This window comes from Lepidochelys kempii, chromosome 4, assembly GCF_965140265.1.
Source record: "Lepidochelys kempii isolate rLepKem1 chromosome 4, rLepKem1.hap2, whole genome shotgun sequence".
Lineage (NCBI taxonomy): Eukaryota > Metazoa > Chordata > Testudines > Cheloniidae > Lepidochelys > Lepidochelys kempii.
In genome coordinates this window covers 32,601,514-32,627,771 of record NC_133259.1, presented here as the reverse complement: position 1 = coordinate 32,627,771, position 26,258 = coordinate 32,601,514, and the positions used below count along the sequence as shown (strand labels likewise).

At 41.6% G+C, this 26,258-nt stretch overlaps 1 protein-coding gene across 3 annotated transcripts in view; it reads right to left on the bottom strand.

Annotated features, from left to right (window-relative positions):
- Positions 1–11,905: 11,905 nt before the first annotated feature.
- Positions 11,906–26,258, bottom strand: part of EGF (epidermal growth factor) — an 88,217-nt gene continuing 73,864 nt past the window's right edge. For all 3 annotated transcript variants that reach the window (XM_073340890.1, XM_073340892.1, XM_073340893.1), the window contains 3 exons: positions 23,085–23,187; positions 18,552–18,654; positions 11,906–14,661 (listed from right to left, as the gene is read on the bottom strand). In XM_073340890.1, the coding sequence (XP_073196991.1) occupies positions 14,435–14,661; positions 18,552–18,654; positions 23,085–23,187 (433 nt within the window). In that variant the 3' untranslated portion in view covers positions 11,906–14,434. The remainder of the gene's footprint in view (positions 14,662–18,551; positions 18,655–23,084; positions 23,188–26,258) is intronic.

The window sequence follows — 26,258 nt, the reverse complement described above, 5'->3', positions numbered from 1 at the left end:
TGAGGGGAAAGCAGCGGATGTGTTGTTCCTTGACTTTAGAAAAGCTTTTGACATGGTCTCCCACAGTATTCTTGCCAGCAAGTTAAAGAAGTATGGGCTGGATGAATGGACTATAAGGTGGATAGAAAGTTGGATAGATTGTCAGGCTCAATGGGTAGTGATCAATGGCTCCATGTCTAGTTGGCAGCCGGTATCAAGTGGAGTGCCCCAAGGGTCAGTCCTGGGGCCAGTTTTGTTCAATATCTTCATAAATGATCTGGAGGATGGTGTGGATTGCACCCTCAGCAAATTTGCAGATGACACTAAACTGGGAGGAGAGGTAGATACGCTGGAGGGTTGGGATAGGATACAGAGGGACCTAGAGAAATTAGAGGATTGGACCAAAAGAAATCTGATGAGGTTCAACAAGGACAAGTGCAGAGTCCTGTATTTAGGACGGAAGAATCCCATGCACTGCTACAGACTAGGGACCGAATGACTAGGCTGCAGTTCTGCAGAGAAGGACCTAGGGGTTACAGTGGACGAGAAGCTGGATATGAGTCAACAGTGTTCCCTTGTTGCCAAGAAGGCCAATGGCATTTTGGGATGTATAAGTAGGGGGCATTGCCAGCAGATCGAGGGACGTGATCATTCCCCTCTATTGGACATTGGTGAGGCTTCATCTGGAGTACTGTGTCCAGTTTTGGGCCCCACACTACAAGAAGGATGTGGAAAAACTGGAAAATGTCCAGCGGAGGGCAACAAAAATGATTAGGGGACTAGAACACATGACTTATGTGGAGAAGCTGAGGGAACTGGGATTGTTTAGTCTGTGGAAGAGAAGAATGAGGAAGGATTTAATAGCTGCTTTCAACTACCTGAAAGGGGGTTCCAAAGAGGATGGCTCTAGACTGTTCTTAGTGGTAGCTGATGACAGAACAAGGAGTAATGGCCTCAAGTTGCAGTAGGGGGGAGGGTTAGGTTGGATATTAGGAAAAACTTTTTCACGAGGAGGGTGGTGAAACAGTGGAATGTGTTACCTAGGGAGGTGGTGGAATCTCCTTCCTTACAAGTTTTTAAGGTCAGGCTTGACAAAGCCCTGGCTGGGATGATTTAGTTGGGGATTGGTCCTGCTTTGCACAGGGGGTTGGACTAGATGACCTCCTGAGGTCCTTCCAACCCTGATATTCTATGATGGCGGTATTAGAAATGATTTGTTTATTTTCAGAGAGACCCTTTCTTATGAACTATTGCTTGTCCCTTTCAAATGGAACACAAAAATACTTATTTCTTCTGTCCCTTTCCACTTCTAATCCCTTTACAATACAAATAAATTTTGTTTCATTCCTGTTTTTACAATGAGGAGATTTGAAAATCTGCCCGCATCTCAGAGTCAGCTGTTCCCTTACTTCCTGAAAGTTTGTTTGCCTTTTGGTTTTTGGATGAGTTTACTATTGCCAGTCATTATCTCATCATAATTTGCAGTAGAAGGCATGCAAATACAAATATATGAATGCATATTCCTTTCTGGTCAGCAGATTTTGTAAATGCATCAGTTTATAAAGCCATCTTAATATAAAGCCGAGTGGTCTACAATAGAACCGATGCAGGAATAGGTAGCAAAACACACGAAGAGAAAACCCCCCATTAAAATGGAAGAAACTGAGACCTGAAGTCTATCCCCTTTCTACAAATACATGTGGAAACAATAAAGCCTAACCTGTCTATTCTGAGCTTTTTTTTCTTTACATTCCAAGAACTGATCTGCCAACTTTTGGCTGTTACCTTTTCTATTCTGTTGGTTGCCAAAGTTAATGCACTGTTAAACTCACATTCTTTCCTAAGACTTAAGAATGTATCATTTTTAAGGCCTAACCATTCAAAGAACCTAGCCACCTTTATCTGGCTCATTGAATTCTCCTGCTGGAGAGCCCACAATGGGTGTGATTTGCAAAGCATTTTGAAAGCTTACATCTATGTCTTCTGTACAGAAGTTATAAGTAGACTAGCATGACTTACCTATATCTTACCGTTTAAATAGAACTTGCATGGTGAATGGGCCCTCTGCACAGGGGCAAATTTAACGCAAAGAGACTAGACTACAGCAGTTGGAAATGAAATATACTTTTGAATGAATTAGGGTGACTATATACTTTACACAATAGTCACCTATTATGCATGTAACACTCAGACACTGAGGGCCAAATTCAGGTCTAGTATAAGAGGATTCAACCCATTTTTTCCCCCAACAGGTCTGAATCTGGCACTGAAGCAGAAAGTCATGAAAATCTAGAGTAATTTCAATTTCATTACAAATCCAGTTCTCTTTATTATTGCTCATTCTTCTTGCTCCACTGAATTCAGAGCAACATAGTTTATGAGAATGATAGCATTTTGTCTTTCTAGAACAACTTCCATCAGATGATCAAAAAAGCAGCCACGAATTACTCCTCACAACAACCGTGATATAGGTAAGCATCTGTACTTGTATTTTACAGATGGGGAAATTGAAGCACAGAAAGGTTAAGTGACTTGCCCAAGGCCACATACAAGTAGCACAGCTAGGAACAAAACCCAGATTTCCTGGCCTCAAGTCCTGTGCTTTAGTCTAAGACCATTTGTGAAAGAGTGCTGAGGCCTGACAGATGAGTCAGAACTCTGATCATTGTAGCCTCAATTAGTTTCCCCAGCAACATCTGATTGAGGCGATAGGGAGGAATTAGTTAATCAGACAGGGATTAGGTTGGGAGAGGTAAGGAATTAATTGGCCCATTAGCTAACTAGTTTAATAAAGGCAAAAATTAAGTGTTGATGTAGGGAGGACAGGGCTAGCTGCACCCAGGTTGAAGGCGATCCCAAGGAAGAGATTTCTCCTTTCCTCCTAGTACCCTGATGAACAGGAACTGAAGGTTATAGAAATTAGGACTGCTGTGCTGTACTGTGTAAGTATTGGCGGTGGGACTTGACTAAATTATACAGCTTGGACCCAAAAAGGAGTCTGAGCAATTCCTGGGGTGGCCAAGGACTGGAGGCACACGCACCCTGTCACATCACCCTTTTCCTTGAGGTGGCTGAGTCATAAAGCTCAGATCCAGATCTGAACTTTTAAGCTTCTTGGGGGGCTGGGTGCGTTAGCTCTAGGCTTTTTGGTTGGTTTATTTTAGTAGCCTACCACTAAATTTCACTTCAGATTCATAAACTCATAGACATTAAGGTCAGAAGGGATTCAGTTCCAAAATGTCTCAGAACCTAGCGCTGTTCAGATCTAGGGTCTTGGTTCTCTGGCAGTGATAGGTTTGTTTCCTACCGTCATTTAGCAATGGAGAAATAAATGTACATAATGTACATAATCATAACGTACATATAGCTATAAATTCTGTCTCAGTGCGAACATCCTGAAGGATTACATTTCCCATGTGTGTCCCCCAAGATATAGATGAAGACATTTCTCTTTTCTTAGGCAAAGAAAAAATATTCTCACAGGTCAAAAGCCAAAATCACAGTATTGTGACCCTAAAGATAATCCCAATGGCATAGATTGGGTAGTTAATACTATAGTTAGGCCCTCAGCTGGGAGGTTTGTTACTTAAGAGAAAGCTATTAATTAAAACAAACTGCTACTGACCAAGTGACAAATGAGGAAAAGGTGCTACAAACTTAGGCAGTCCTGGTTTTGGCCTATTTCATTGACTGGATTAACCTTTTTCCTCTTATCTGTATTGGGATTCCAAACACCTAACCTGAATTTGACTGTTTCCACATCCCTGCAAAAATCATTAATAAGCAGCACCGGGGTCAATGGAAACAAGTTTGAACTCTATTATTTCATACAAATACTGTAGGGGAACCTCAGACATCCCAGAACGATTAGTGTTTTATGTCTCCGGTGAGATGTTCCGCATCTGGCTGTATTTCGTTTATTGATTCCTTTAGAAAGGTTATATTTCAAGAGTCGTTTAAAATACATGTGTCTTCCTCATTTCCCATTAATTACAGACTAAAGTCCAAGGTAAAGATTACTTACATAAGAGACGGAAGTCTCAGGCCACATGCTACTTTTGCCCTCCCCCTCCCTTTAACAACTTGACACCCTTGCTTTAATCACAAAGAGAGAACTGGAAAATGGTTAGACGGCTATTGAAATCTTGAAGTATTTTATTTGAATCATACTGCAGCATGACAGTGTCTTGGGTTGCTTTCCTTAATGTAACACCCCTAACTTTCTCCATCTCCCTCAAAGCTCTCTACAGGCTCTGGAAGAAATAATTCACTTTATAATTGACCAGGGGGGTGGGAGGAAGAGGAATCAATATATTAATACAGCATTCTTTTTACCACAATACATAATGACTAACAATGGTTAATAGGCTAATAAAATGCCAGTTATGCAATCTCTCCATTTAGCATAGCATAGCCAACTGCATTGTTTTGTGCAATCAATATTTAAGAAAGATACTGCCTATTAAAATGCACATCTCTTCTGTACTGCTGAAAATAGTGCATTAAAAATTTATTTTTAAACCAATAAATAAAGGCCTAGAGCTGCCAAAAGTGTGCTAGAGGTTATGAGTAAACCACAAAATTAATTTCAGGAGGGGTTGCATGCACTTTGGAGAGCAGGTTTAGAATTCAAAACGATCTTGACAAATTGGAGAATTGGTCAGAACTCACCAAGACGAAATTCAATAAAGATACATGCAAAGTACTTCACATAGGAAGGAAAATTCAAATACACAACTGCCAAATGGGGAATAACTGGCTAGCTGGTAGTACTGCTGAAAGGAATTGGGGGTGGGGGTGTTTATAGTGAATCTCCAATTGAATATACACGTCAACAAAGTGATGTCGCTGCTAAAAAAATATATTCTGGGGTTATTAACAAGAGTGTTGTAAGCAAGATGAGGGTGGTAACTGTCCCACTCTACTCAGCGCTGGTGAGTCCTCAGCTTGAGTAGTGTGTCCAGCTCTTTTGGAATGATGTGGACAAATTGGATGGAGTCCAAAGGAGAGCAACATAAATTATAAAAGATTTAGAAAACCTGACCTGTGAGTTAAGGCTAAAAACTGGGCATGTTTAGTCTTGAGAAAATAAGTTTTCTTGAGTTTGGACTTGATAGCAATCTTCAAATATGTTAAAGGCTGCTATAAGGAAGACTGTAATCAATTCCAGCCTTACATTTCTATGGTTCTAAATTAATTTTAAAAATAAATTAGCTTCCTACATAGGTGTCAAGGTTCCTCCCCCACTCTGAACTCTAGGGTACAGATGTGGGGACCTGCATGAAAAACCTCCTAAGCTTATCTTTACCAGCTTAGGTCAAAACTTCCCCAAGGTACAAAATATTCCACCCGTTGTCCTTGGATTGGCCGCTACCACCACCAAACTAATACTGGTTACTGGGGAAGAGCTGTTTGGACGCGTCTTTCCCCCCAAAATACTTCCCAAAACCTTGCACCCCACTTCCTGGACAAGGTTTAGTAAAAAGCCTCACCAATTTGCCTAGGTGACTACAGACCCAGACCCTTGGATCTTAAGAACAATGAACAATCCTCCCAACACTTGCACCCCCCCTTTCCTGGGAAACGTTGGATAAAAAGCCTCACCAATTTGCATAGGTGACCACAGACCCAAACCCTTGGATCTGAGAACAATGAAAAAGCATTCAGTTTTCTTACAAGATGACTTTTAATAAAAATAGAAGTAAATAGAAATAAAGAAATCCCCCCCTGTAAATTCAGGATGGTAGATATCTTACAGGGTAATTAGATTCAAAAACATAGAGAACCCCTCTAGGCAAAACCTTAAGTTACAAAAAAGATACACAGACAGAAATAGTTATTCTATTCAGCACAATTCTTTTCTTAGCCATTTAAAGAAATCATAATCTAACACATACCTAGCTAGATTACTTACTAAAAGTTCTAAGACTCCATTCCTGGTCTATCCCCGGCAGAAACCAGCATATAGACAGACACACAGACCCTTTGTTTCTCTCCCTCCTCCCAGCTTTTGAAAGTATCTTGTCTCCTCATTGGTCATTTTGGTCAGGTGCCAGCGAGGTTACCTTTAGCTTCTTAACCCTTTACAGGTGAGAGGAGCTTTCCCCTGGCCAGGAGGGATTTCAAAGGGGTTTACCCTTCCCTTTATATTTATGACAATAGGCAAGAGCAGCTAATTCTTTGATCAACTAATTATTTGAATTGGGAAAGCCCCTGTCATGGGCCATGACCCCCGTTGCTGTTTTACTGATACATATTCTGGCAGCGGCTTGTGAACCTTATCAGAAGTGGGAGAACTACCTTATATGGTTTCTTTCACTTTGTCCTACAGTCTTAAACATTATTTCTAATGGGCTTTGACCAGAGCCTCTTGGATAAGGTGAACTCTGCCTCCTGGACTGAAAACTGGCTGAAGGACAGTATGCATAGGGCAACAATAATCCAGTGGGGGTCCCAGCAGAGGAACCGAATGGGAGGCAGCAATGGATGAGAGAACGTGAAACTAGGCTCTCAGCAGGAGTGCAAGTGGGAAGGAAGAAGTTTGGCACTCATTGATGCTCTTACCCCTAAGTATGAGCCTGAAGAGCGGGGGACTCTGTACTCAGGCATACTCAATAAGCCTGGTGGGGTCATATTTTAGTTTCTTACCTTGAGAGCAGGGGGCTGCTGGGTTGCAATGTCCTGCTCAAAGGGGCCTGCCAGGGAAGTGCCTTCTGGGCTTTGGTTTAGTACATAGCTGGAGCCGGCAGAATGAAGAGTGAGAACTCATAAGGAGGAGTAGGCTGGCAGAAGACAATTGTTTCCATTGAGCCTGTTGCACCTGGACGCTAAGGAGGAAGACAAGATAGTGGCTAAGGCACCAATAATAAAGGATTTCTGCAGCAGCTGCCTCAAAAGACAAATTCTATACGTAGAATTTGCAGAACTTTCTCCAAACCTTGGTAGTAAAGTACTCAGGCTTTACTCTGGGGACTGAATCCAGCCCTGCTTGGCAGTGAGTGGTGGCTGAAAGTCCTTCCCATCCTCTGAATAATGAATGGCCTGTCTGAAATTAGGTGGTCTCTGTCCAGTTCCTAGAGGACAGGTGTCCACATCACAACTGGTATTAAGTGACAGTCTCAGTAGAAAAGCCAAGGAGAGAGTGAGCACAACCGTTCTGCCATGCTTCCAGGTTGGGGCTGTGTGCAGAAGCTTTCGCTGATGTTACTATTTTACCCTTTCATGTGGATAAAGATGGCAAATTGTCAGTCACAGAGGCAACAATACCAAGGATGTGCTGTAGGTTAACTGAGCAGTTTAAGCACCAGCTTGAAGTCACATGAGAGATAAAATGACACCCCCTTTAAAGGAAAACACAATACTTTGGCCAGCTGAAGCTTTGAAGGCATATAGCAATTGCCACACAGATCAGACCAGGGTCCTTTTATTCAGTATTCCATCTCTGACAGTGACCAGTACCTGACGCTTCACGGGAAGCTGCAGGAAATCCTGTAGTGTACAATCAATGAATACCTTGCACATAGGGAAAGTTTCTTACTGATCTCCGTCAGCTACTGGTTGTCTTATGCCCTGAAGCATAAGGGCTCCTATACATATACTTTTTTCCTTTTTTAAAAAGTATTGAGGATTTTCTTATTATCCATATAAAAGGATCTAAATCCTACTGACCTCTTGGCCTCAACAATGTCTTGTTGCAATGAGTTCTACAAGTTATTCATTCTGTAAAATAGTTTCTCATTTCAAAATGTGTGACATTTCAATTTCATTGACTCCCATTGTTCTTTCATTGCAAGTTACCTGCTTTATATCATATTACATACAAAAAAACCCTCCATTAAAGGAATGTTCAGTGTGCAAAATCTAACATTCAAAAGCTAGGAAATGCCAGAATTAAGGTTGCTGGGGAAACCCTAGTGCAGCCTCCTTGTGTGTATGCTTTATCACAGAGTCTTTAATTACATGCTCATATACTGTTTGTTCACTACTTGATTCAGTACACAGACTGGACAGTGCTCAATTAATGAGCAACTATTCAATATTTTGTTTTCTCCTCATTGTTCAGTGCCTTAGGCCTTATTTACTGCACATTATTCATAACCTGCTCTAGAGACAGAATTATTAATTTCCTCATGGGCTTTTCTATAGTGCTCATCACTACAGCATCTAAGTGCCTGACAAAGTACCTACATGTGGAACAAATATTTAATAATGAGCTCTCCGAGCTCGCAGATAAAGGTATAACATGATCCAATGAATGCTGAATGTTTCAACTTCTAGCCAGACTGGAAATAGGGTGTAAATTTTTAACAGTAAGAGTAAGAGTAACTAACCACAGGAACAATTTACCAATGGTCACAAGGGATTCTCCATCACTGACCATTTTAAAATCAAGATTGGATGCTTTTTTTAAAGATTTGCTCTAGGAATTGTTTGGGGGAAGTTCTATGGTCTGTGTTATACAGGAGGTCAGACTAGGGGATCATAATGGTCCCTTCTGGCTTTGGAATGTATGAATTTATATACGAACATTAATGAATTTACTTTCACAACATCGCTGTGAGGTATAATGGACAGGTATGATGGCATTATTATTCTCAACTCAACATCCCAGTCCCCACCTAAGTTCCCTATGCAGCCGCTTAGGAAACCTGCCCGGTCAGGACCTGCCATTGCTGGGGGAAGGGAGCCCCTCCCTTGGCCCCAACTCACCTCCAGACCTGCTGCAGCTGGGCCTTATTGGAAATTCTGGGAGGCAGGTGGCCTAAACCCAGTCCCGGCCCAGACCTGCTGTGGCCAAGGCACTCCTCCCCCAGCCCAAACCCGCCCCGGACCTGCCACAGCCAGGGGAGGGCATCCCACTGCTCCAGTCCCACAGCTGCTGCGGCAGGGAGAGGTGCCTCTCCCACCCCATCCCCAGCCCAGGTGTTGCTGCGGGGGGAGTCCTCTCTCCCTGCTGTAGCCCTGGGGCAGCCTGCACCTCAAATCCCTCATCCCCAGCCCCACCTCAGTGCCCGCACCCCCATCCAGAGCCCTCACACCCTTGCCCCAGCCCTGAGCTCCCTCCCACACTCCAAACCCCTCGGCCCCACTGCCGCCCCATGAATTTTGTTATGTGCATCAATATGAAGGTGATGTGTCACACATCCCCTCCATATTGCTGCACGGAACACCATTCATTCTGCACGTGTGGAGAAAATTAGAGGGAACACCGGAGGGAAAATGAGAGGGAAATTTAGAGGGAACCACCTACCCTTCTTGGCTCCACATCTCAGTCCCTCCCACCACAGCTGCAAACCACAGGCCCAGTCTCCTTATACTCCAGCTCCACATAATCGTCCCTCCACTCTTTTCCCCACCCCACTCCCTCCTTGCCATCTCCCCAAGCCCAGTGCCTGAGTATTTGAGTCAGGCTGATTATTACTCCTGCTCCCCACTGCCTGAGAGCACAGGAGATACAGAGTCTCTTTTCTCTCACTGCCTCTCACTTGACAGACTCCTGACTACCAGGAGCAGCAATGGCAGAGAAAGCCCAGCTCAGCCCCTGAAGCATGTTCAGCGCAGCTAGAACCTTCAGATAATTTAGCCGCCAAACTCCACGGAGTTTCACTACTGAGAATATGCAAGTTTGGCTCAACACATGGGCAATTTTTCACAGTGCAGCAAAAGGGACATCCCTAAAACCAAGCTGACCCCACACCACCAAATTTCAAGTCCCTGCCCCAAAGGATGAAAGCAATGCAGCTTCTCGAAGAAAGGGTTGTAGAATATTTGTAACAGGGGGCAAAACAATATGTTCCCCCACCCTCCCCCCGTCTAATTCTGAAAAGCCACTAAATCACTTTTGCTGAAGTTTTTAGAAAGAAAAAAAATCAGACTGAGGCAGTCACCCAGTATGGAAAGTTTACGCCTGGACTGGTAAAGTTTGGTGAAGGTTTAAGTAACTAGAAACAGGATCTTATAATAGAAAGTGTCAGGCAACCTTGCCTATAAGTGATACTACCTGTATTGCCTATAATGAATATTAGCTCTCTTGTATCAATGGGAGTTTTGCCAATGACTTCAATAAAGACAGGATTATACCCCTAAATGGTTCTCTCCTCCTGCAGAAATCTCTCTGTAACTAATCTTAGTCTCGCTTTTCACTTTTTGTTTTAAAATTCCTCTTTCTAAAGCTTAGCATGATGCATATTAATTTAATCTCATAAAACGCTAAGTTTACCAGTATATTTTTAGGGATCAGTTCTACATCTGCTCCATTTATAGAACTCTCATTATCTTCAATGGGATTTTGACACATGCAGTGGCTGATCAGATAAGAAAAGAGGTGAGCAGGGATATAGCTATGTGACGATGTTGGAGGGAGCCTTCAATCTTCAGCGCACCCTTGTGGGAAAACCAGATGACAACAACTCTGCCTCAGTTTCCCCTCCTTCGTTGGTGGACCAATTGCCATTTAGCCCATTTGCTGCAACCTTAGCCCTCCAGCCAAGTCACCGGTAGCCTTTTCCTCTCTCAGGGTGCTAAGGAGCCCAATAGATCAAGATGTCAATCACCCTAGGTGAAGGTAATACAATCCTTGGCATCTTCAAGTAACATCTTCGCTTGTTCTAGGCCAGGGGTTGGCAACCTTTCAGAAGTGGTGTGCTGAGTCTTCATTTATTCACTCTAATTTAAGGTTTCGCATGCCAGTAAAACATTTTTACGTTTTTAGAAGGTCTTTTTCTATAAGTCTTTAATATATAACTAAACTATTGTTGTATGTAAAGTAAATAAGGTTTTTAAAATGTTTAAGAAATTTCATTTAAAATTAAATTAAAATGCAGAGCCCCCCAGACCAGTGGCCAGGACCTGGGCAGTGGGAATGCCACTGAAAATCAGCTCGCATGCAGCCTTTGGCACGTGTGCCATAGGTTGCCTACCCCTGTTTTAGGCCTTAATAAACTTCCTTGCTGGGTTTAAGCAGGGGCACACAGACCCACCCATTCCTTTAGGTTCCAAGCCAGGAACCACATATAAAGACATTGGCATCAATCTTTCCCAACCCCTTGCTTTTCCACTGGACTACTTCCTACCATGCCCCTCTTGCAGATTGTTCCTTGAGATCACACCCTCTGGTCCTCTCCTCTTGGAGATTGAGCTTCCTGGGTAGCTTCTCACCAGTCTGCAGAGGAAGCGTCCATGTTTAAGTAGCTTCCAAGCCTCTCTGGCAGTCACCTGGAACTCCTTCGCTCCTGCTGCCCTCTCCTTCAGGGCCAGACCCAGGGTATAAGTTACCTACTGCAGCTCTCCACTCTCAGTTCTCCCCTATTGGTCTTCCAGTCTTCCTTTACAGGAACTATCCAGTCCCATTCGCCCCAGGTGGATCTAATCCTTAATTACCTGTCTCCCCTCCAGGTGCCACAAAATGGGCTAATTGGGCTTTCCAGCTCTCCTTAACCATGTTACTGCCAATGTGGGATTTTATACGCTCAGTTCACCAGCTCCCATTAACTTCAATGTAAATCCTAGGCTAACACCTTGGACCACTTTGAAAATGTAGCCTAAGACCATCAGTCGTGTTTCTACACATGTAAGTAGAAAAGATCATTTTCGAAACATTCTTGTGTGCACAGAAAGGAGTAAATATTCAGCAGAGTACATGAGGAATTAATCATGCAGCTTCTCACTGCTTACGAGAGTTGTATAGCTAAAATCCCACATTGAACACTTATTTGATACTCTAGTAAGGCTGGGATCTAATCTTGAGGTATGGAGGATTTACACTAATAAGGATTATCCTTTAAACAGTCAGAGAAGAACCATATCCGTGCATGCTGTACGTACACATTAGTTTTTGCAGCTATGGGGTACCAGTTTGGATTATTAGTAAATGTGACATGTATTAAATCTAAGCCATCATTGTGCACTATGTTCTATCAAAACAATGGAAATGCTAGGAATTATTTATTTTATAAATCACAAAGTTTATAAACATACAAATAAACCAAATATATTATATTTATATATCTGTCTTTTCCTTGTGGTTTTAGCACTAAAAAGCATTTTCTGCTTAGATCTATGTGAGTTGAGGAAACAAATCAGTTAATGTTATCGCCACCAGTACCCCCACGTAAAAATGTATACTTTTGACTTTCAAAACTCTCCAGTGAAAGCTACCAAATTAGAAATGAGATACTTCATACAAAACTAAGGCAGAAAGACTGTGAAGCATGGATTTGAAACTGTACAATTTTTAAGGCATTTGAAACACTTTTGTTTTAGAGATGGTCCAAACTCAAAATCTGAACAGTTTAAGACAGAGGAAGTTTAGATCCAACCCTCAATCCTGATTCAAGGAAGCACCTAAGAACATGCTTGACTTCAAGCACATGCTTAAGTCTCATTGAGGTCAATGGAACCTAAGTATGTGACTAAGTGCTTTGCTGAATCAGGACCTTTTTGTCTGTCTGGCCTCTATTCTTATACTGAGACAAGAGAAATCGCTGCCCTAAACAAATATCCCTGCAAAGTCTTGGGAAGTTTGGGTTCAGATACAAATCCACACTTGGAGACTATGATCCATCTCTACTCTGTTCAAAGTTTAGCTATTTACTTTACAGTCCAATCTACATATTGAGAACTTATGGTTCAGTACAAGGGTTGTCCCCTCTTGTATATTATTTAGTGTTCTAACACTCTTCAAATCACTTCAGTCTAAACAGAGGAGTCCATCTGTTCATGTGAGTAGCTGTAATTGCAATTAATGTTAATGGCAGTTACAAACACATTTGAATATTTCCAAGCAGAAATGAAACAACTCTAACGCTTATGAACCTTTTATAAAAGAGGTGTTTCATAACTTTGCATTGAAAGCACTAGATCAATTCTCCTATTGCTTACACCAGTGGAGTTACCCAGGTATAAAGCTGGTGTAAGTGAAAGGAGATTCTGGCCCTGAAACTGCTTAGAGTACTTGCTTCTCCAATCACTACCCAAAACTTAATAAATGGATGGGAAATATATCCTGCCTTTTTAGCAGAATTCTAAAAAAAGGATTGCAAATATATGTGAATGTATTTCATAACATTTTCAGCTATCTACATTAAGAAATTATAACACTATTAATAGTGATGGGCAACTCAGTGGATATTAGAGATGAGGATCCATAAATAGTGCAGGACAAACCTCAGAAACATCGGAGGTTTGATTCTGGTGAGCAAACAGATGCCTGCATGAGAGGGGTGGAGATGCACATGGGAATATTCATATTATAAGTAATATAGCTGATTTGCAAATACTTTAAAAACAATCTCAGCAATTCAAATAAGCTGGATTCAAATAATTTGAAATCATAAGCGACTAAGTGACAACTCTCTAAAAAAACAGAGCTTTACAACTGTTAAGTTTTACAACCTTAGTTTTACTTAGGTATTAAATAATTAGAAGTAAATTGTAGCTGCTTGGATGTCTACAATAAAAATAAATCCTCTTATATGTTTACAATCAATCCCATGGATTTAATGTGGCAGCACAAACAAGCCGGTTTTGTGTACATCAATCCAAACTGGATTTTTTCCTATTTTTTTTATAAAATGTTTGTATTTGATGTGATAGATGGTTGGAACTCTTTCCATATGCCAGACCCATCCATAATGAGCCAGATTTCACTCTCAGTCACATCAATATAAAGTGAGAGTAACTCCAGTGCATTTATACTGAGAAGAATCTGGCCCATTGTCTCATCCCAGGAACAAAACAGTTCATGATCTGAAGGGACTTTGAAGATAGAAAGATTTATAAATGACATAACTTTCCCCAGAGGCTACATCTCCCTTGCTGGATATAATTGATGCTCATTTACACAAAAATTCTTATGGTCCAGCTAAATCTTAAAAGTATAGAATCTCAATTTGCTCTCACTTACATAAGTATCTATGAGGAATAACTCCACCAACGTCAAAGGAGGTATCCTGGTACAAAACTAGCATAGGGGAGAGGATCATCCAGCCTACAGTGTCCCTGAGTAGTATTTTAATGAAGAAACCATTTTATCTGATTCTACTTCATCATCTTAGTTTACAGAATTGCAGTAAATTTCTCCATATGGTCATCCTGCTTACCATTATCTACTTTGTTTTCATGACTTCTGAATGTATATGACGAAAGCAAACACCGAAAATAACAATAAAATCATTCAGAAGATGTTTGTTTCTAATGGTCACCACCTGGGGTGAGTTCTCATCCAGTGTCCTTTTACATGCAAAGTACTGTAATCAGTAGGACCTTTACAGGATATTAAAAATGTAATAGAATATTTAGCACTAGTCTTGTCATCACGGCAATGCTTCCAAGCAGAGATGATAAGGAAAGACTGGCAAGGTATTTTTTTTAATGTACAGTTTAAAGAAAAAATATTGCTTCACTTTGTAAGTTTCAGTTCCATACTACCCCAGCTTCAGCTCAGTTCTCGGACCCTTTAATCAGGCTGCATTAACAGACTGGATGGTGCTGGGGAGTGAAGGCCACTTTCCAACATGGCAATGGGGCTGATGCTCCGCTGAAGCTGGTGAGGGCTCCTCTCTGCTTCACCAAGCTGAGGCTTCCTACCATTGAGAAAATGTTGCCGGCAGCCTTGCTGTCTCTCCTCTTCCGCTACCATCTGTGCTGCTTTGTTGTTTGTTGCAGGCTGAGGCTGTGCATATGCTGGACGAAATGGATAAATATTACTCAGAGCCATCTGAGAACAGGGATAGCAACTAGCAAGAAAATTCAGAACAGAAGAGAACAGCAGCCATACTGACTCAGACCACTAGTCCAGTATCCTTTCTCCAACAGTATCAGAGCTTCAGAGGGAGTGTACAGAACAGGGCAATTTTTGAGAGATCCAGCCCTGTCTTCCTCTCCCAGCTTCTGCCAGTCAGAGGTTTAGGGTTGCCCTAAACATGGGGTTACTTACATCCCTGACCATCCTGGCTAATAGCCATTGATGTATCTATCCTCCATAAACTTATCTAGCTCTTTTTTGAACCCAGTTATACTTTTGGACTCCACATCCCATGGCAATGGGTTCCACAGGTTAATTGTGCATTTTGTGAAATAGTATTTCCTCTTGTCTGTATTAAACCTGCTGCTTATTAATTTCATTGGGTATCTCCTGGTTTGTTTGTTTTTTGTATCATGGGAAAGGATAAACAACTATTTTCTATTCACTTTTTTCCACACCATTCATGATTTTATAGACGTCTATCATATCCCCTTTAATGGTTTCTTTTCTAAGCTGAACAGCCCTAATCATTTTAGTCTCTCCTTTTATGGAAGCCGTTCCTTACCCTTGATCATCTTTGTTGAACCTTTTCCAGTTCCATTATATCCTTTTTGAGATAGGGCAACCAGAACTGGACACAGTATTCAAGGTGTGGGCACACCATCGAATTATATAGTGGCATTCTGACACTTTCTATTTTATTATCTATCCCTATTCCAATAGTTCCTAACATTCTGTTAGCGTTTTTGACTGCTGCTGCACACTGAGCTGAAGTTTTCAGAGAACCATCCACAATGATTCCAAAAGCTCTTTCTTGAGTGCTAGCAGCTTATTTAGAACCCATCATTAGTTGGGATTAGATTTTCCCAATGTGCATTACTTTGCACTTATCAATGCTGAGTTTCATCTGCCATTTTGTTGTCCAGTCACTCAATTTTGTCAGATCACTTTGTAACTCTTCACAGTCTGCTGGGGACTTAACTATCCTGAATAACTCATGGGAACCTTGAGAGGGAGTGGATGTGAAACAAACAAAACTGGAAATGTATCATTACGAATAAAACCCTGTGGTAAAAGAACATTAAAGGTTCCAGAGGAAAGCATTCAGAAGTGAGGAAAAAGCTTGAGATTTTAAGAAACAATTTTTCAAAGACTTATAACTTGGCCAGATTCCTGCTATAAAGCATTGAAATATGAGCACTTCAAGGAAATGGTGTAAGAATTCATTTTCACATGAGCAAAACAACACACAACCTTAAGGCAGACAGCTGCCATGGAGAATTTCAGCCCAAATAGTTAAAGTTGGACAAAGTTATAAGCAGCCGAGAACAGGGTCTTATAATGGAAAGTGTCAGGCATCCTTGTCTATAGGCGATACTGCTAGCTGTGCCTATAATAATGGATGGTACTACTCTGTTCCCATCTTGTAGGCTGACCAGATGTCCCGATTTTAGAGAGACAGTCCCAGTATTTGGGGCTTTGTCTTACATAGACACCTATGACCCCCCACACACTCCTTGTCCTGATTTTTCACATCTGCTATCTGGTCACCCTGCCACAGAGAGTCCTTCATCTAAGCTTATCAAAGCAACTTAAAAAGTTGGATAAGCATTTAAGTATTATTCTCATTTATAGATAGAGAAACTGAGTTAGAGAAATCAAAGGGTAAATTCACCTTGTCCATGCGCAGCCTGAATAAATAAGCTTTGTACAATTAATTGAAGAAGGATTAAGGGTGGAATTCACCACCCATCGGTGCATTAAGTCGGGCAGCTCTGCAGTCCTTCTTCAGCCAATACTCCAACAAAGGATCTGAACGTGGGGCTGTCAGCTCTGCAAGCATCTTCCTTACGTGTTTGTGGCCACAATATGCATATAGCCTTGGGCCCCCTTCACCATGACACTGCTCCTCCTCCATCCCACCCCCAGTTGACCCACTTCCACAAAAGCCCATCTCCCCTTCACTCTCAATATGACTGCTCAACGACTACGCTTTCACACACAGAAGCATGGCAGTTTAACTGGACTGGGGGTGTCTGCTATCCCTGTTAGCATAGGGGTGAACTTTACCCTAAATAAATTGATCAAGGGCTCTCATCAAATAGGAGGCCATGTTGGGAACAGAACCCTGGTGCCATAGTTCCCAGTCTCCTGTTCTACCACTAGAATCCCCACCTCTCACAACATTCGTGCTTTGGAAAATCGGAGGATTTAAAAATGCTAGTCCGGTCAGGCTCTTTGGAAAATCTCTCTCGGTGTCTATCTGCATTTTTAGGTGTCTAAATACCTTTGCAAATCTGGCCCTGTGTGTTTATAAATTGTTGCAGAGAGAATTTGGTTCCCTGATAACTGCTGTAGACATGAGTTAAATATGAGCACTGAGAGGACTGGTTCAGTACATGAAGCCTTTCCTCCATCAGTTGCCAGTTCAAATCCAGCCCTGGTCAGCTGTCAATGAATCCAGCTGACAGCTGAAAGGCAGCATGCTCTAAATGAAAAAGCACAAGCGTCAGGAACTCCTGGGTTCCATGCCAGGACTGCCGCTGATTTAGTGTATCTTTTCCAAGGTCAGACTTCCCCCATCTGTACAACGCAGATAACGCCTGGTTGCTTGCATTACAGGGGTGTTGCGAGGAGGCTTCAAAAGTTAATGTTTGTACAGTGCTTTGAACATGGAAGTGCTAAATAAATACAAACACAGTGCTATTATTCTCAGAATCTGATGGCTGGTTATTTGGATGTCTGCGCAAAGTACTGGTCTCTGCCCAGCTCCTAATGGATAATGTGTGCACACATCACAAAATCATCAGCACTGGCACTAAACAGACCACGTGATGTGTGTCAGCAGGGGTCAAGGACTGAATGGGCATTATGCAGTGAGGTAAGTGATGCTTACTAGTGCCAAGTGGCCTTAAACTGGCCCCGGATTCCCATGGGGGACCCCAGTGTAAGTTGTCTCCTAGACCAGCTACCCCCTGCTCCTGATGTAAGGGGCAGGAGGGAGCATGTCAAGGATGGGCTAAGGTCATAGGGGCATGGCAGAGCTGAGCTCCACCTATGGCTGATACTCTATTGGTGTTAAGGACTGTGCCAGGGCTATGCCCTGAAATCAAGACACCTCTACCAGCTCCCTGGCACCTGCTGCCCTCCAATATGGTGGAGAATCAGGGCCAGGGAATGCAAATGGACATTAAGAATTCAATATTCAGTGCAGCTTTCGACTCCTTAATCTAAATGTAAATGTCATTAATTCCAGCTGAATAACACAAAGTCATTGGGAGAGACTCAGTGACATAAACAAAGAAATACAGCTTTTGTGAAAAAAAGAACAAAGTTCTCAGTGTGTTTATGAGTAAAATTATCACATCTGCTCAGGCTCACTGCCCACTAGAGGAGCAGTATTTTTGGCTCAAGGAGCACATCTAGGCTCCTTACTTCCTCATTATTCTCCTGGCAGAACTGACTACTGCATTTCAGGATGTGGCTCACTTATGCCTTGTCTTTGAATTGCCGCTATAGGCTGGAACTGTTTACACTGTAACTAGCAATTTACCTCTATCTCAAGCAAGAAGATCCTTCTTAAACATCAACAAACGAGATCTCTGCAAGATGAAGACTGCACTTGTACATCAGTACCCCAAGCTGTCTGTGAAGCTGTCGGATTGTAATGCTGCCTCCTCGCTAAGGGGCCAGGAATGACCTCTTTTGTGTATACTGTTGTACTGTAACTCTGAGGGACTGCTGTATACAAGGACACACTCTGCTGCGAAAGCTGTTAGATTTTTTCCAAGTAAAGCTGCTGCCAAAGATTAAAGAAAACCCTACTCACCGGACTCTGAAGAGCACGAGTGACCGCGATCTGATGTCTCACAGTCCCTTAGATCGACAGCTCTGCGTTCCCTGTGACCGTTTCGTGCCATCACAACAATGAACTGGAAAACATATACAAATCTAGTAGACAGTCTATTGTTCTTTGCAGAGTAACATACAGTGAGCCACACTCATAAGGGGAGGGATCACTCAGTGGTTTGAGCCTTGGCCTGCTAAACCCAGGGTTGTGAGTTCAATCTTTGAGGGGGCCCTTTAGGGGATCTGGGGCAAAAACTGGGGATTGGTCCTGCTTTGAGCATGGGGGTTGGACTAGATGACCTCGTGAGGCCCCTTCCAACCCTGAGAGTCTGTGATTCTAAACAGTAGCCATTGTGCTGCATGGGCAGCATGCTCAGCCCACAGTGTGGAGCAAAGTGCCTAATGTCCTCCAGCACCAGTCCCTTCTCTCCAGCTAATTAGGTTGCTGAACTGAAAGCACAGCTGTTAAGTCTCCCAGTTTCCCTGGAAGTGTCTGCTCCTAGGTTCCTGAGCACATTTTCAATGAGCCTTTTGGGAACCTAGGAGAAGGCATCTGAAATCAGCCCACAGGCTCTGCCCTGTCCCAGGGACTTGGGGCCTAATTCCCCTTGATTTCCAAGCAAGGCACCTCAGCACTTTTGTAAATCTCCAGATGTCTATCTGCAACTTTACGCATCTACATACCTGTAAAAATCTGCCCCCTACTCTTCCTTTCTCTTTGGGGAGTGAGTCACCAGCTGCTCAGCAGCACAGAGAGCCAGGTCTGCAGGCAATGGCCACTAGGCAGCAGCTCGGAACAGGAGAGAGAGGAAATCCTCCAGAGCGGGTGAGGAAGAAAGCATGATTGTGACTCCTAGTTCCTAGCACATACTCCATGGGCATAAGGAAGAAGGAGACCTTGCCCCTTCTGGAGGTTAGGAGACGAGTAATTCTGCCCCAAGGGAGATGGGGAAATTCAACAGAGCAGTGTGAGGGAAGAACCAGAAAGAACAGAGTGAAAAGGCGTGGGAGACAGAGATAAAGGGGAATGGAGAAACTGGCCATGAGGGATAGCTAAAAAGAGGGGAGGGAAATGGAAGAGGGATGTTCACAGATGAGAGCCAGAGGGAAGGTAAGGAGAGAGAAATTGGAGCAATATTTGATGTTGGCCTGGGGGGCATTGATTCACATGCAAAAAATCTCCAGACCTACAGCTGTAACAGGCATCCGGTGGACTCTGCATTATGTTGCAGATATTTGAAAAGCTGCTTCAAAGTAGAGCTAAACTTGCTGGATTACAGGTCTCAGAATAAACTAAACCCAGAATAGGCTCGTCCAACAGTTTGCCAAGGATCCCACACCTCCTGAGTGAACCTGGCTTGGTTTATGAGATTGCCTACAAAAAAACCTCTGCAAAATACACAGCTTAATGTGGGTTTGACAAAAACATGGTGAAAACTGACAGTTTCAATTGAGTTTGTGTTTATTTGAAACTGAAAGTCTATATGAAACTCAAGGTTGTGAACTCCCTTAGTGTGAAAGTGAAGGAATTGTTGGCATAAACCCCACATGCAGCAAACTGCCATGTTTTGCACAACGCTAGTTGCAACCATTCTCCCTCAGCTGGAAGGATGGCGGCAGAGAGAGGACATTGGCATAGGGTGCAGGAGTAACTGAACCATTTTACCCAAGCAGTTCCAGTAACTGACGCCATGGCAATTGATTGCAGCTGGTGGGAAACGTTAGACCCCTTACATGCATGTGGGCTCCACATCAACTCAACATATTTCACAGCTGGGGGCGTGCGGGTGGGCCCAAATAGGGACAAGGCATGGAAGCTGTCTTGCACCTGGCCCAGAGATCAGAGAGCAGATTCCATTCCCCCAAATCCTCTTTTAGCTATACAAACACTGCTTACTGGGACCATTTACCAAGAAAGGGGTGAATTTCATTAACAGTTTACAGCTCCAGGTAGCATCAGTAGCATTATTTATTACATGTATTCTCATAGCATATGATCCACCCACTATTTAAGTAAGTCATTATTAAATAATATTATTAACCATTTACACTTTGGTAGCACCCAAAGACCCTAACCAGGATTGGTGCCCTATTGTGCTGGGAGCAATAAAGGCACAGCTGAAGAGACAGTCTCTGCCCCAGAAAGTAACTGAATTTTCTTTTTAAATAAAACCCACAAAGCTTATAATTCCGAGTGAATAGTAGGAGTGGATTACTGTCCAATGCTTTTCTTGGCAATAATGCTGTTCCCATGCCAAGTATGTGTGAAGATGCCATGGTACTTAATCCTCATGGCTACATCATCATTGAGCAAATTAAATGCATGATGCAAAAGTAATCTACTACTTCTAAGAGAAAGTAATAGTAGTGGGGCAGTGTGATTACTTGCTGAGCCAGTAACAAGTCATTTGAAATTAATTACTTTATTAAATATATTTTTACAACCCCCAGTAGAAGAACGTAGGTGGTGAAATTCATCACTAGAATGTATATTAGGCAGGTCGGATTTGTTTCTGTTGACTCAGTTCATTGTTTAGCTGTTTAATTACCCCCATACTCAATGCAAACGTCATCATCAGTTGATATTAGCTGCAGGGACAGATGCTGGTGAGGGCTGTGCTGATCAGCCGGAGGCCACCTAATACACAGGCTTTTCTCAGTCCAAGCCAACAGGCTTTTCTCAATTCCAACAAATGTTTCTGATTTCCCAAACATCAGCTACTTTGCAAACTGTGTTTTTCTTCTCTGCCCATGAACAAGTGCCAGCATGGCTCAAATTCATCGCATTTGCTATCTGATACCTGCAGGAACAAAGTGCCGACTGGCTCAGCAACTGAAACGCTGGTAATAAAAGGTCCACAGCAGCACGAGGCCTCACCAGCTAAAGAATTATTTCACGCTGCAACCATGGTCAAGTCAATTCAACATGCCTTGCATATGTTTAACCGCACGTTTCAGTGGCCACCCACTTGCAAACACAGCCTTCAGTCCAGTCCATTTGCAAAATGTCATTTTACTGTTGCTTAAAACAATCTTCAGAGCAGATACATGTTACATGCTATTTAAAATCTTCCAGCCCCTCACAGGTATTAATTTACAAACAAACCTGGCAAGGCCTGTAAATGGAATCGCTCTGGACTTGGAGACTTGGTGCAATAGTTTCAAGATAGGAACTTTTTATTCAAGATCAAATCTAGAATTAAACCTAATATCTCAATTATTTAAAAAACAAAACAAAAAACATTTAGGGCCTGAGCCTCTTTTACACTAAGGCCTGGTCTATACACAGTTTTTGTAATGGTATAACTATGTAGGTAAGGGATGTGAGGTTTTTTTTTAACTGAAATAGTTATACTGATACAACTTGTAATGTGGACACAGTTATACTGCAATACAGCTACCTTACATTGGTCTAGCTTATTGCCTTTCCCATACAAGAATAAATTATTCCACTATATGAGTGCTGAATCCACATTGCAGAGAGGTGGGAGACAGGGGGGCAATGTACTGCTTTAATTATACTGGAAAGCTGTATAACTTGTGTGTGTAGATAAGGCTTTAGGCCACTTTACACTACCCTGGCAGTGAAAAGCTGTCTTAAAGCAAATGTCAGTGTATCCATATTTGCAAAGTGTGTAATTTAGGACCACTTTAAGGTTCGGTTACTGTGTCAGAGCAGTATAAAATAGCCTTAGTGTAAATGAAAATCAAGCTCATAGTGACAGGTTTCAGAGTAGCAGCCGTGTTAGTCTGTATCCGCAAAAAGAAAAGGAGTACTTGTGGCACCTTAGAGACTAACCAATTTATTTGAACATAAGCTTTCGTGAGCTACAGCTCACTTCCAATGAAAGCTCACGAAAGCTTATGCTCAAATAAATTTGTTAGTCTCTAAGGTGCCGTAAGCCCATAATGTAGATTTTATGGGGCCAAATTATCTCTATTACACTGGTGCAACCCCAGTGACTTCAACAGACTTGGACAAGTCTGACCACAAGGAGAATTTGACCCTCTGCATCAAGAAAAAATGGCTAAAAGAATATTTTATATTCGCTCACGCCTAAGCTGCCATAATAGATTGGATGTTTGTCTTTTCAAGCCTGCTTCTGATACAAAGGTATTTAACGGCATCAAACCCAAATATAAAGTTCGACATCTCGCCCAGCATGCAGAATACTTGGCTTCCAAGAAAACTTTTACAGGGAGGGCATACTTTCCTGTGAAAATAACTCAGTGATATGCCATGTCATCACTTTGCCATTTCCTTAATTTAGAACACAGTTCCAACTGTTGTGTTCAAAGCTAACAATAACACTGGCTAATGGTTGCAATACATTCAGGCAGCTGTGAACTTTGCGGGATAACAATGAGGTAAGATGAACTACGGTTCACAGCAAAGTATTTGATGACTCTAGCAGTTATTTAATATAGTTAAGATGAGAATTATTTGATGGATAATCTCAAGTGGATCCCTAATACCCTTTGATCCTTCCTACTTCCATATTAATATAGTTACCCGAGGCTTATTGCTAGTAGGTGTCACGTTCTCACTGTCGGCACTGCTGCTGGCATTTCTTATCGCTTCTGCGTATGGGTTCTTCTTATAGAAGTTCTGACTTCTGCAACAGAACAAAAGCCCCGACAAATTAACTGTCACTGGGAGGAACAGATGCCATTTTACTTTTACGTTTTATTTTATTGGCGAAGGGTAATATTTTGCTAATACTGACAAATGAGTGAATGTATTTTGTTTTCTTTCATACAGAGCAATTAGTACATTACTACTAATTACAGATGTGTGGTTAAAAAGTCCTGACTTGACAAAAGTGGAATGGTTCAAACAGTAGTAGGTACAGTAATAAAATGTTTGTGACAGTGTGCCTTCAGTATCATGTAGTTTATAAAAATAACAAGGATTTGGGAGGGAATAGTAAACAAACATAAGATTGTTTATTATTGTAATATTTGTTTATTTACAAATTTGGCTTTTTCCCCCTTTATTAAAAGGCCAGATACTCAGGGCTACGCATGCACAAATGCTATGACCGTGTGTCCAGTCGTGTGTGCAAGTCAGGGAAGTAAATATGCATGCATTCTTGCATGGTTATTTGAGCGTATACAATTCTGAAAATCCAACCCTCCTTTTTATTCATTGTTTTTCCATGAATGACATCAACAAAAGTTCAGAAAATCATATAGTAAATATTACTAATAATCTAGAGTACTCAAAATTCTAAGAACTAAAACATTTTCTGGAGTAAGCCTACCAGAGATAGTTATATAAGAGGAAAACTGTTTAGTTCTGAAAAAAGCCAATAATATTAAGAGGAGAAAAAAAGATACAAGTAATCAGATCTAAGTGGTCAATTTCACAATTCAAAGGCACTATTTCAGCAGTTGAACAATGATCACTGTAGTATAAGACTGAAAATGACTATGACTCCCATTTCGGAAAAGCATCCCTATTGGGGAACAGAGTTTGAACACCTACTTCATTTTAAGCGGGTTCTTAAGTGGTTTCCTGAATTGGGATCACAGACAGAATACATTTACTAGAAAACACAAACAGCTTTTCTCCTGATAAACGTTAACTAGAGTAGTTAATACTTTAGCTATCATCCATGCTCTCTCCTAAACTTAACTTGGGAGATGTCTCCAGATTAATTCTAGTGGAAACCGAGTTACTGCATCTGATAAGCTCTACTTTTAATGCCAGTTACCAATTGATCTTTATTAGATTAAATGAAAATCTTCCTCTTTATTTCACCTTTCTTTTACATGTTAATTAGCTATTTGTATCATGCCCGTAACTATCATATTTTGTCACATTTATAGAAATTAAATACAAACCAAAAATTGTCTTCTGGTGGAGATAAGTCAGACCCATCACCACCACAGATAGTAAGTACCTCCCTGTAGCTACTGACCCTAGAAACTAAACATGAGACTAAGAGGAGGTGTCCTGCACTGCATCCTGCACCCTAGGCTCTGATGTATCGCTGGAGAAAGTTAATTCCAAAGCCAAGGACTCTCCCCCAAGAGTGATAGACTCCAAGAGGATCAAATGTAGAAAAATCCCCCTGACAGGGGACAGGATGGAAGATAGATAGTATTTCATGAAGCCACATGTGAACCACTTGGCACTCTACGGACAACTGTCAAAGGGAGCTAGTGCCCGACAGTTCCAGAAGTGACTCAGACCCACAGCAAAACTCACACACAGGAACTATGTGCTCACAACAGCCTATCCCAGTTAAAAGGATTGTTTGAATTCTATTGTTCATTTTTTAAGCATACAGAACACCACATGCTAGAACAACTAGGCAGGTTTGAGGATCTCCATGTGTAACTTTGAGAACAATTTGAAGAGGCAGTGACACCAGTTGACTGAGCATGATCTTGGAACCAGGAACTTCTCAATTCTAATCCCAGCTGTGCCACTGACTTGCCCTGTGACCTTGGGCAAGTCACTTTTTCTCACCTGTCATATAGGGATATTAATACCTCCCAGCTTCAAAGAAGTGACATGAGGCTTATCCAGCTGCAGCACTATAAAAATGTAAGGTGCTAAATATTAACAACAATAATTCTGTTTTATTTGACCATATCCACTAAACAAATTGACACAGTGCATCAATTCTTTTGCCTTCTACATTATAAATTTTGGAGGTGAATAAACATAGTTTTCCTTAGATTCTTGCAATTATAAAGAGATACGAGTTTGTGTTTTATGGGGGGAGAGTACGAGTATTACCAATCGGTTCATGGAATGTAATCAATATGTTTCAAAATATACTCAGCTACAAGAAAAAACAAAACAGCAATTTCAATCGAAATATTGGTTTCTAGGCTCCACTTAAATAGGGATTTTAGATCAGTAGTTTCATTTTGATCTAGTTGGGCTAGTAATAGCTATAGTACAAAGCCAGTCAAGCATATAACTGAAAACTTGCTCTTGAGGTAAACAGTTATATTGATCAAAACCATCTGATAAAGAAGAAAAGTAAATCAGGGCAAAATGACAAAGATTTTGTTTTTAACAGAGTGCAGCTACGAAAGAAAAGGAAAAAAAGGGAAAAAATATACTGTATCAGTGAATATCCCTGCACCTTCAAGCCATCTGTATTTTTCACTTTGTTAAAATGGCAGCTTCAATTAAAGACACAGAGTTAAGAAACCCTCACTCTGTTCATTTATTCTATATACATAATTCAGCTGACTTGTCTTTGAATCCCAAATCATGAAAACAGGCCAACCTGCAATTAGGTTTAAATCCAGGACTCTAAAATCAGTCAATAGAACATAAGAAATATGGCAGCACTTCCAGTTCTTTGGTCTAATATACTATGAATAATTAAATAAGAAAAAAATTACGTTAACTTCAATGGCTATTTGTGTTTAATGGACTCTGATCTTAAAAAACATACACACGCATACATACACCCACACATACTAGTAGGCAGGTTTATTTCCTTCTTTTTGATCTATGCAGGAGGAGGGTGTCTTGATTTGGCTGCTGGGTATTTTGCTCCAAGTACAAACTATAAGATTGTACTATAGCCTCCGAGAACAGTTGGGTGATGAGGTCCTTAAATACAGATACAGGTATTTGCATGAGAATTTCCTTTCCTAGAGTTTGATCCTGCTTTCTCAGTTCCCGGTGACACCTGGGCAAGTTGGGGGCTGCAAT